We start from the raw sequence: 12,635 nt of genomic DNA on the forward strand, positions 1-12,635 counted from the left end.
GGTCAGGCAACATTTCTGTGTGGAGTTTACATGTTCTCCCTGTGCTCGCGTGGGTTTCCCTGAGGTTCTTCGGTTTCCTCCCACAGTCCAAAGACATTGACCAATCCAAATTGGCACTATAGTAGAGCCCATAACCAGCAGTATTTCTTTATATAGCAATTTCTAATTTGTCATTAATCCTAAATAAGGGGGGAGTTCTCGAGATCTACCTAAGCTCAAACTCCCCTCTCGCCCTGCAAATGGGAGGGAGCCCAGGCTCAAGGATCTTATGAGCTCAGGGCTCTCTCCCGGGACAGCATGTCAAACACTATTTAGAATCAATCATCAGCTAAGTGTGAACTCTTGAAAAGCCAAAGTTAATGATTGTGGAGCAGGTGAGGATCTCTCTCTCTTGCTTGCCTTGATTCTTTCTTTATTTCTCACCCTCTCTCTGTACGATCTCTGTGTATTGCTCACACACAAGAGAAACTGCATCTAAATAAACAAATTATATTTATGTAATATCATAAAAGGGTGGTCAAGGAGCAGATCTAGCATGTGCTGGATGCAGAAATCAATGATATCACAGCTGAAAAGGCAGTTCAACTACAAGATCATTTCTTTTATCCCACTCTCCCCTAAGTGGTACTAAACTGCAGTGGAAAAGCAAACCAAGGACTGTACAGTGGAAAGGCGCCATAACAAGCAGGTGTGTTTGATTTGTGATGGAGCTTGACTCAGCAGGACTATGGATCCTTCAGGAATAAAGTTTTTCGTTTATGGTCTAGTGAGACAGTCAAACTTACATTAAGAAAAAAGCTACAAGATTCATATAAAAGGGTTTAGATTAGAATGTCATAAACTGCTTGTAGCTGGTTCAGGTGTTAAAAGAAAAGTTAAGGGACATCTGTAATTGCATAGTTTTTAAGTAAGTTTTACATCCAATGGGCAATGAAAAAAAAATAATAATAAAAAAATTATATATATATAGAGGCCTAATTCCAGTTCTATTTTATACCACTTCCGAGTAGTATATACATTTCTGGGAAGTATTTTATACCCATTTTAAAAGGCTATCTGCCCTTTTTCCTTACTCATACCTTTCCCAGCAAGAATTGATACACCCTTGCTCCTTCAAAAAAGGATAAAAGGTAGGGGTAAGGGGTAGATAATGAATTTAATACATGTAGTGTTTAAATTAAATCGTCATATTATATTCATCATGTAGGGTAGTCATGTGACGTACAGCAAAACTTAGGTCATGTTACTGTTATACACAAATCCTTTGCAAGTGCTTCATCTTCTACACACATGTACATCACCTACTCATTTATGAGTACTATAAAGTCAGACATGCTCCTTTTTTGGCAAATACCTTACTAACACCATGGTGGAAAGTTTTGCACAGGCTCTCACACTTAAGCTTAACCTCAAGTCTGAAATTACACACTCCGCCATTCTTCAGTATTAACTGCATGCATATGGTATCATTTATTTTCACTCTTCTTAAAAATGCTCCTAACCCAGTATGTTTCTGCTTGTTTTTGAATGTATTTAGCACAAACTAACTCTTGCATGTTTCAAACAGAGCGTACTCATGGTTAATGCATGCTCACTGAAGTCATCATTGTGTTTGTGTGCATGTGTCATCATGTGTTCAGAGCATTCTGTCTCGGTCTTTGGCCAATCTCAATGGCAGTCAGAGCTCTCTGGCCTTTAGCGCTGTAGACGGATGGCAGATTGGAGCTCATGGGCCAAGCGTGAGTACTGTCCCACTGTGACCTCACCCCTCCCCAAACATCCAGAGGCATAGTGGAGTTTCTCTCAGTTTCCTAAGGGTCATCCTCTCTGCTTGCTGTTTGACCTGCGTTGTTAAGATGCATTTACAAATCAAGATTCATTTGTCACCTTGCGTCTGTACATGCATATATCGGAATGTATCTCAACCCTGTTTGTAAAGGAACACTACACTTTTTTGGAAATAGTTTTAATTTTATAACTCCCCTAGAGTTAAAAACTCCAAGTTTTCCTATTTTTTTTAAACAATTAATCCAGTCTCCGGGTCTGGCGGGAACATTTTTAGCTTAGCTTAGCATAAATTATTCAATCAGATTAGACCATTAGCATCTTGCTCAAAAAATTCCAAAAATAGTTTTGATAATTATCCTATTTAAAGCTTGACTAATCTGCCATGGTATAGCAGCCAAGTTGCTTATTTATTACGCAGGCTTGTGTGTATAGTCAAAGTCCCTTTAAGACCAGTCATTTCACTCTGCATTCATCTTTGAAACGCCTCTCGGGCAGTATTATCGGGCATTCGGTTTGAATAAGGAAACATCAAATTCTCCAAAACTGCTTGCCAAGCTTACCATTGAATTTCATATTAGGAATCACCAATCAAATTAAACAATAACAGTCTCTTCAGTTTCATTTCTAAACATCCAACGCCTTCTAAACACTTTTGCCCATTCAAAACGATACGAGTGATTTTCTATTATTGACAGTCTTGTGTATTCTATTTCATGTTCTTTTGGTCTTAGTACACAATGCATCTACAGAAGGGGTCAAGCTTTAAATAGGAAAATGATCAAAACTATTTTTTGAATTTCTTAAGTTAGATGCTAATGGTCTAATATGAATCAATTATTTATGCTATGCCAAGCTAAAAGTACTTCTGCCAGACCCAGAGATTGGCTAAATAATTAAAAAAATGGTTAAAACCTTAGGGAACTAAGAGCTTAAAATGAGCCTATTTCCAAAACAAAAGTGGAGCGTTAATTCAAGACACATGAATAATACACATCTTTACATAAAAAATTTAATACACACCTGATTTAACTCATCAGTTTGTTAGTAGAGAGGTCAAAATGAGAAATTAAGGGTTCAGATTAGGGCACAGTATATTGTTTTAGCATTGATATCACAATGTGCGAGATCCGCAATAGTCGCATTGCAAAGATATGCAATGTTGAGTCTGAATTATAGTTGAACAGAAGCTACAGAATTGTATTTAATTACTGTATTTATACAGAATTTATATGTTTTATGTAAAAAAAATCTGTCACTTAGAATTTTTGTCTTGTTTCTAGTACTATTATATACATTTTAAAGTGAAAACAAGATTATTTTACTTAACCCACTGGCAGAAAACTTTGCCTTAATTCTTCTGATAGTGAAAACAAAACAATATTTTACTTGCTCTAAGTATTTTTTGATATTTAGACTGAAAATTAGTCAAAACAAAATAAGAAAAGCTTTAGATTTGCATTGCGATTATTCAGTTTCTGTACCTGAATACTGTTAAACTCCCCTGAAAACCATCAAACAGAGCTATTCAAACTATTTTGTGAAACTGTATTCATATCACAATATTTATTGTAGAAAAATAAAATATCGCAATATCAGATTTTTCGAATTTTTTGCAGCCCTAGTTCAGATAATATATAACATTGTGCGAAGGAAAAAATCCTGCATTATTTTATTTTAACCAAAATCTGAGGCAAATTGGTTTTCATTGATTTGAACCAAGACACAATATAGCAGAAAAGTAGTTGATTTACCATATATAGTACAGTATATCCACTTTAGTGTGCCGCAAAGTGGCAACAGCACCAAAGTTCCAAAACTGGCAAATGGTCCCCAAGCAGCAAGCAATGTAGAAAGTGCCCCTTATGGAGCTTAAGACCCCCACCCACCCACAGCTTATATCCTTATATCCTCCCCCTTCACAGCTGATATCCAGTGTCGGCTGGTTTGCACAATTGTTTCGTTTCTTTGGGTTTCTAATACAAGCTTAAGAACATTCCTAACCACTAAACCATACACACTAAAGTCCTGGAAACAAGCACTCTTTCTTTTCACTTTTTTAGTTTGTGTACTCAGTCTGAGCTTTGTTAGTTCAACTGAAAATTTCATGAAATCATCAAATTGCGTTGAAAATAACAAGGCTAGTCATGTTTAGCCTGATTTTCAAAATGTTGAGTTGGTAAACATAATGGCTGATTAACCTTTAATTAAAGGGCTTTAAGTTAACCATCCCATTAGCTGAAATTACATCAAGTGTGGACATTAGTGAGCTTATGAGCCCAATTTAATTGGAATTCCACATTTATTGGAAATGACCAGCCTATTTCCAGACAGAACCTATATTACAAGACATCTATGCTTATTGATTTATGTGCAATTTAAGGAAGAGAAAACATGCTGAAGTTTTCTTTTTTTAATACTGTGCACTTTAGTTAGAATTACTAAAATAGAATAACTAAGACCCTTAATGGCTAAATTACCATAATCAAAGACAGTAAACCTTTCTCCCTAGCAAAGATTGAGCCATCTTGTGTTGTTTCCCTGCAGGACGACGTCTTCAGTCCTCATGGACAACAGGGCTACCATATCGACACTCTCAGAAAAGTAAGTGCTTCAGATGGTGGCACTTCTAATTGTTGACTTAGATGCATCTTATTTTCACTACCTACACACACATCATGATGTATGCAGTGATGTTTAGGAATATGATTGAATCTTATTAATGCATCCTATATGAACACATCCTATATGACCACGTCTGCGTTGTTTCATGTGCTAATGAACTGGACTGAGATATTGACCCAGCAGGGGGTGCCTGGCTTCAGCAATGATTAATTAGCTCTAATTAACAAGCACTGCTTTAAAGCAGCCTCAGACGTGTTCTAATGATAGCTGAGCTTTCTAGCACATAAAACAGGCTGTGCGTGGTCACTCCTGATGCCAATAAATACACATCAAAGAAGACAATATAAGGATTAAAAAAAATTTAAATTGAGATTTGAAACATCTCACAACTGGCTAAAATTAAATGTTTTAGTTTTTTTAATTGTTAATGTTCTTGTGTAACTCTCAGCATAATGCAGTAAATTGTCTCTCTGTACATAATAAAATAATATTAAAAATAATGCACGATTTTGTTTCTCAGAAAACAACTGACCACCTGGTCTGTCTTTTATTGCCTGTCTGTGTGTTCTGTTTATACTCTCCTTGTGACTTTTGAACCTAGTGTGAAGGTGGTGTCCTTGAAAACACAAACATGCAATTTGTTTCATTGTTTTCTGAGCCTCTCGGGAAATTAGGCATGTAGTGAGGTGGATTAATTAGAATTAAAGGTCTGAAAGCATTATGGTTCATCAGTCAACAGGATTTCTTGTTCTTGCAGCCAGATTTATTGTTCATTGAAATGTTTACCGGGAACTTTCTGCCCCCTGGTGTCTGAGAAATATATCACATCAAATGCGTATGTGTTGTGTAGTAAGTGACATTTTTACACCATCATTTAGAACAGAGATGCCCAAAGTAGGGCCCGCCGGCCAAAGTTGGCCCATTGTAAGCTTTGATTTGGCCCACCATCCCATCTGAGAGTCAAGTGAGAAAGATGGAGAGGGTTGGGGCAAATGCCTTTAACACAGAGATCATCATTTCTAGTTTGACGTATTTTTACGTAAACTCTTTTGTTTTATTGCTGAGCTACAAAAAAAGCAAACTGAAAATAAAGTACTCACGTGACAGATAGAGGACTATGCAGAAGACATTGGCGAGCAAATTAAGGCAGTTAAAACTAGTGTAATTCTGTTATAAATTAAATTGTTTTGTTTTTACTGTAATAAGTTCATTATAAAGTGTAAAAAGAATTAGTTAAAGCAGTGTTTTTAGTCATTTTTAAATATTATTAAATAAATTAGGAAATTAGCCATGACAACTATATTTACCATCAGCCCACTAGCCTCAATCAAGTTTGGTTTTGGCCCTTCATAAGAAAATGTTTGGGCACCCCTGATTTAGATTTTATTGATAAACCTCAGTAATGTCTCAATTTTAATCGTGATAAAAATGTCACAAACGTTGGAAGTGATAAACTAAGTGTGTTTTCACGTATTTATATCTGCAGTTAATAAAACTGAATGACTTTTTTATGTGGTTAAACATCAGACAGCTCAAACATTACATAAATCTCAGCTTAGAGACTTAGGGACTATCAGTGACTTCCTGAGAGACATATTAAATGGAGAACTTGTTTAGTTGTTATTATTTTAACTTTTGTTTTTATCTGTTTGTAAGATTTTTGTTAAGTGAATGACCATAAATACAGAGTTTATGTTTGACCACTTCACTTTGAGTTAGTTGAAAGGTTTGATTAGATGGCATTCATAGAGAAAATGATGATGTAGTTGAATGCAGATGTTTATTAAGGCTGAGACAATAAATCAAACATTTCAAATGTGCAATGTGGTCAGTGCGCTGGTTTGTCCATTAATACTGTCCCATCACATCTCAGTTTTGACATGAAAGTGGATTGCCATTGTGCCACATGTGCCTATTAAAACAAAATCACTTGCCGCTTTTTGACGAGCTGACTTTTTGATGCATATACTCAAATTTATTCTGTAAATGTTTCCTCATAGTTTATGCGCATTTTAAATGGAATAAAAAGTTTGTCTCACTCAGTTGTGCGCATACGTTTTTTATTATTATTGAAACTTTCAAAATGTATGCATCTTGGCATTTACATTAAGCATTTTTATGCAATAGTGCAAGATATGCATTTAAATAGGCCGTTGGAAACATGGTTAATGAGATCTGATCACTAGGGTTCACAAGAGACTCATTTAAAGGCATGTTAATACCTGATACTTTTTATCAGATCACCTAAAACACACAATGCACACAGTTGAGGAAAGAGCTTTGGAGTAAAGACAGAAGTTAAATGAATGCCAACTTTGCATTTTTCAAAGTTGCAGAAATACTATGTGCAAGCACTGTTTAAAAAAATTAATAATAAAAAAAATAAAACTGGCAGTTTTCTGTATTTTGTGATTATTGTTTTATTTTTATCAGTTTATTTATGCTTTTGAATTGCATTTTGGGAGCTTGATCTTTATCCCAACAACTTTTAACCTTGAAAAATTCGACAAAGTGACTTTTATTAACATTTTAAATAGTTTAAAGTGATATAATGTGTATATTACATTACAAAAACCTTGTAATAAACTGCCAGCACATTTCCTGGAATATTACTAATTTATTTCTCCATATAATATTTTTTATATATATATTATTTCAAACTACTAAAATGTCAATAAAAGTCACTTTGTTAAAGTGTAGAGCTGAATTTACAACATCAAAAGTCGACAGAGCAGAGATCAAGCTCCCAAAATGCAATTCACAACCGTAAATAAACGGAAAACACAAATTATGGAAACTGTTAATTAACGTAATTTTTACAGCATGTCCTGAATTTAGTTTCTGATGTTCATTTGTCTGACAGGTGCCTTTGATGAATGGCCAAATGTGTCCTCCTGTCAGATCTCCAATGAGCTGCACTCAGCCACCAATGGCACGACACCCTTCACGAGAGCAGCTCATCGACTATCTGATGCTCAAAGTGTCCCAGCAGCCCCCGGGGCCTCAGCGGGTCCCACACGAGACACTGCAACAGGAGGTGCGCACACACGCTCATGTCTTGTGCATTTAGACATAAGTAACGTGCACTGCAGATTTTGATGTAGACCTCCACAAAACTCAAGTGCAAAGAACATATTAAACGTGTCTCTGTCTCGTGTTTTCAGGTTCATGTGAAGATTGAGAAGAATCCTGAGCTGGGTTTCAGCATATCAGGAGGCATCGGTGGTCGTGGGAATCCTTTCCGTCCAGATGACAATGTAAGCATTTCTCTCATTGCTCTTTATTCGGTTTGTTATATATGTGTGCACACTCGTTTCTGGTGGTTTAATATCAATGAAACATGTTCATCTACCTTTTTTAATCACAAAGAAGCACCTTGAAGCTGAACTAAACAGTGATGCCTAGAGAATATTGTAAAGGCATAAATATAAGTTTTAAAGTTTTAAAAATGTAAACGTATGGACAAAGGGTGGCTCAGTGGTTAGCACTGTCGCCTCACAGCAGGAAGGTCACTGGTTCGAGTCCCAGCTGGGCCAGTTGGCATTTCTGTGCGAATTTTGCATGTTCTCCCCATGTTAGCGTGGGTTTCCTCTAGGTGTTTTGGTTTTCCCCACAAGTCCAAAGACATGCGCTACAGGTGAATTGAAAAAGCTAAAATTGGCCGTAGTGTATGAGTGTGATCGTGAGAGTGTATGGGTGTTTCCCAGTGCTGGGTTGCGGCTGGAAGGGCATCCACTGCGTAAAACATATGCTAGATAAGTTGGTGGTTCATTCCGCTGTGGCAACCCCTGAGAAAATAAAGGGAATAAGCCAAAAGAGAATGAATGGATTAATGAATATATGGACAAAAATAATGTTGTCATATGAACAGATATATTTATATAAATAAGAAACCACATTAATTTTGTACTGTACTTATTACAGTATATAAGTGATCATACTACATTTTCTTATGTTTAAATGTATGTAAAGCCTAGTGATTTAAATGTTGGAGGCAACGTATAAAGCTTTTTAAATGTTACTATTATTGAGTATTTTAAGACTACATCGTTTTAAAGTAGAGTATTTTAATATGTCATTGTTGACATTAAATGTTTCTTGATCTAAATATGGCTGACAAGATGTTTTGTTAAATAAACTATTGCCTCATTTTAGTGAGTCTCTGCAGGTCATTTTGTAATACAGTGAGGGAAAGAAGTATTCAACACGTCACCATTTTTCTCAGATAACATATTTCTAAAGGTGCTGTTGAAATTTCAGCAAGACAATGATCCAAAACACCTCTCATATGGAGAATGAAGTCACATGCATTACTCAGGTGTGAGTTTTTCCACAAACTTCAACAGAGTGTAAAAATCTTGATGGTCATGTGGGTCTCATCTATCAAATCTGATATTTAATTTGTATTTTCTATTGGACTCAAAAGGTGATTGGCTGGACCATTCTACAGCTTGATTTTCTTTCTCTGAAAGCATTTGAGAGTTTCCTTGGCTGCGTTTTGGATCATTGTCCTGTTGAAATGTCCACTCTGGTTTCATCTTCATCATCCTGCTAATGTAGATGTTGGACTGAAGCAGCTGATAATCATTTACAATGATGAAGGGCGGAGGGTTGCTAAAGAACTACTGAGAGATTTTAGCTGCTGTCTGGGCTTTCATTGCTTTTCTACACCTCCCTTCATGTGATCAATAATTTTTCCCTGTGTCATTTTATTTTATTACACATGACCTAATTTGTAAACTAATTAGTATTTTTTTTCTTTGCATATATGTATTCATTTGGTTGTTACCAACATCTGGTGAAAATGTCAAGCCAACGGCACTTTTGTAAATATGTTTTCCAAGAAAAATGGTGTCATGTTCAATACTTATTTTTCCCGCTGTATATATTTATTTATTTATTTGAATATGCTCACTTAAAAGCTGCTGCGCACATTTCACATATTAGAGCTGCAAATACAACTCTTAAATCCTAAATGATCAACAGGGTATCTTCGTGACGAGGGTTCAGTCTGAGGGACCTGCTTCAAAACTCCTTCAGCCTGGAGACAAAATCCTCCAGGTAGATTCCACTTCTTAATCCGGCTGACTCATTTCGTATTTGCCATACTTCATTATTGTACTAATATCAGTGAACGTCCTCCTTGCAGGCAAACGGATACAGCTTTGTCAACATCGATCACGGACACGCAGTCTCCCTCCTGAAGACATTCCCTAACACTGTCGATCTGATCATCATTCGAGAGATGGCCGCATAACAGAGGAAACCATCTTATTTTTGTACCGAGAGGAGACAATGCTATATATAGTCAATTTGTACTGATGAAAACAGATGTTTGACCGCCGGTGAAAAGGGGCGAAACCACTGCATCCAGTGGCAGACGGACAGTGTCTGAACGCATGCGCCTTCACTGTGGCATAGCCTGTCGGTTCACTCAAACCGATAAGAAAACCTGTGCTTTTTGTAAAGATAGTTTTTGATTTTCCTTTTTAAATGCATCATCTGGGTAGAGTTCATGTGGGACGTTTAGCTGTAGCGGAGCGTTTGAGGGCAGGGCTCTCTTATCACGTCACATCTCACTTTGGGTAATTTTATCGTTTAAAAGAAATTTTTAAAACCACTTTTATGAGCTGTGTGAGATTTTCGAGCTAGAAGACAATGCTACGTGCTAACTGTGGTTAATGAATGTAGAACTGGGGTGAACTAAACTGAACTGGATGTGAAACCTGTTGTGAAGAAAAACAAAAATTTGGAAAAAAGTCGTCTGGAATGTTCCTTCAAGCGATATAACTTTCACCAAACAAAACTGGACAACAAACTTTAGCCCAGATTCCACCTGTGCTACGAATGCGCTGAAAAAGCTCCCTGTATGTGAAAAATGGACCGGAATGGTGCAAAATTGGGGATTTCGAAAGAGAACACGAGGTGCAAGGACACAGAAAGTGGTTCAAGCTCTCTTAACCAAAGCATTTTGGGACACTGTGGCTGGGCAGCATGAATCTGCTGGCATGTCAACTTATTTTTACTTCCACGACAACACTCAATTCAAATCACTCCCAGCATTCATGCTCAAACATAGTTTTCTTATTTCATTTTGGAACGGTTTTTCTATTCTGTGAAGAAGATTGTAGACATACTATTTTATTCTCTTACGGAAACGTTCTAACATTTGACTAGCGTTGCAGTCATGCTTTTGGAGGCTTCGACGCAGGGCTGAGAAAACGATATGTCAAGTGCCATAGACCCTGAACTGTCAGATATGGGTTCGACCCAGAGCAATACTCCTACCGATCCATGTCGCGAATTCAGAGGCCTTATAGGGCTGACGAATGACACAGTGGGCAAAAGAGCAATAGAAAGTCCTTTATTCCATTCGCAGGATGCAGTCAGTTGCGTTTTTGTTTGTTTGTTTTTTATAAATGAAAGTATCCCATTTAGTATTTCTCGATTGATACAGCGTTTTATATTGTAAATCTTTTAAAGATGAACACATAGGAAATGGCATTAGATTTTTTTGTAAAAAAAAAAGTTCGTAAAGCCTAAATAGTGTACGAATGTCCTGTCACGTCAAATTAGCGATTGCACTGCTGTTTCCAAACACCCCATGAAGATTATTGTAACATTATATATGTGGATGCATCAACTTTTTTTTTATAGCAAAAATATTTTAAACAGTGTCAAGCGAAAGCAAAAACGTCAGTCGTAATGTTTGTAATTGATAAAATAGTCACGTTGAAAGGCCATGAATGATTTATTTGTCTGCATATGTGAACGACCCACTGTTGATTGTAGTACTGTGTGTATTATTTGCATGAAACTTCTCTTTTTGATCGTTCTTCACTGTATGCTTGACTGAGTCGACGTAATCAGATTAACTTACTGATAATGTGACAAATGCGTAATTTGAAGAGAACTCAAAACGTCATTCGAAATCGATTCCATATTGGTCAAACATGTGATTTATAATTAGCTCTGATTCTTCAAGTATGTTCAATTGGAAGTCAGGATTGTCACTTAAATGGATAGCTCACCCATCTAAGATTCAGATGTTGTTTTAGTAGTACATTACAGATATTGGGTAAAAACGTAATATATTACAATCTTTAATCTATTTTAATCCTTAAAAAAACAAAGCAATAGTAACTTGACACAAATTTTCACATTTTTTTTTTACCTAAATACCTAAGTAACACTTTTAGTTAATTTTGAAAAAATAAAACTGACTTAAGATTGTAATATATTACTTTTAAAAGTAGTTTTACCCAGTACTGATCACAGAATACTTTTAAATGAAACTTTGGTCCTTGGTGATTCATATAATGCATGTAAATTTCTATATAGGGAACTTTGAGAGTCAAAAAACATATAGGCAAAACAAAATGAATTCTCTTGACTATACAGGACCCTTGAACGTTTAAGTTTATGCTGTTGTAACTAATAATCAATTCCTGACACTGATTGATTGATTCCCTTTTTAATTCCTCATTGAGTCATCAGGAGCAAAGGGTATTAATGTTACCTATATTTATTTTTCGACTGTCAAAGCACCATATATAGCCATTTACTTGCATTATATGAATCACCAAAGACATTTTCATCTGAAAATCTTTTTTGATGCTCTACTGCAGAAAAAAAAAGTCTCCCATATAGGCTGAAAGATTAACAGCTAGTGTCTATTTTTGGGTGAGCTATCCATTTATAGTGTATAATGTTAATAGTTAAAACTACACTCCTCAACTTTGCTGTGAATGCTTTGTGTAATGCAATGTTTCTGTGGATGCTGTTCCTTCCATTTTGTCACAAATCAGTCTAGCGTAGGTCCTTCGACTGTCACTTTCTTATTTTATTTTGTCTGTATAGACATTGTAAAATCATAACAACAGTGACTAAAGTAAACTGGCGTTTTATTTTTTTAAATGTCCCACCTTATTTATTTAGCATACTTTACTCTGATATTTCGAGATTACTAATCAAAATGTAAATACTTTTTTAAAAAAGGTCTATGATTTGTTCATGACATTAGTGATTACGTCTTTTAAGAAACCAGCAATAATTTGCATCACAGAAGCAGCCCTATTAATGTATAGCTATGTCAAAAGATCCTCCACAAGCAGCTACTATTAAGATGATCGGTATGCATTTATTCAACATTCCAGATTTTGTAAATAAATTTGCTTTCCATGGTGTCCTGTGGAAAGAATAAACCAACTAATGCTCTTTCAAAA

At 35.9% G+C, this 12,635-nt stretch overlaps 1 protein-coding gene across 2 annotated transcripts in view; it reads left to right on the forward strand.

Moving 5' to 3' along the window:
- The window catches only part of erbin (erbb2 interacting protein), a 132,322-nt gene extending 119,687 nt beyond the window's left edge, over nt 1-12,635 (forward strand). Inside the window, exons 21-26 of one of the 2 annotated variants that reach the window (XM_056467362.1) lie at nt 1,641-1,739; nt 4,333-4,389; nt 7,274-7,447; nt 7,575-7,667; nt 9,397-9,471; nt 9,560-12,635. In XM_056467362.1, coding sequence (XP_056323337.1) covers nt 1,641-1,739; nt 4,333-4,389; nt 7,274-7,447; nt 7,575-7,667; nt 9,397-9,471; nt 9,560-9,667 — 606 coding nt within the window. In that variant the 3' untranslated portion in view covers nt 9,668-12,635. The remainder of the gene's footprint in view (nt 1-1,640; nt 1,740-4,332; nt 4,390-7,273; nt 7,448-7,574; nt 7,668-9,396; nt 9,472-9,559) is intronic. The other variant, XM_056467363.1, reaches the window with a different exon arrangement.

The sequence above is a fragment of the Danio aesculapii genome, chromosome 10 (assembly GCF_903798145.1).
Source record: "Danio aesculapii chromosome 10, fDanAes4.1, whole genome shotgun sequence".
NCBI classification, from domain to species: domain Eukaryota; kingdom Metazoa; phylum Chordata; class Actinopteri; order Cypriniformes; family Danionidae; genus Danio; species Danio aesculapii.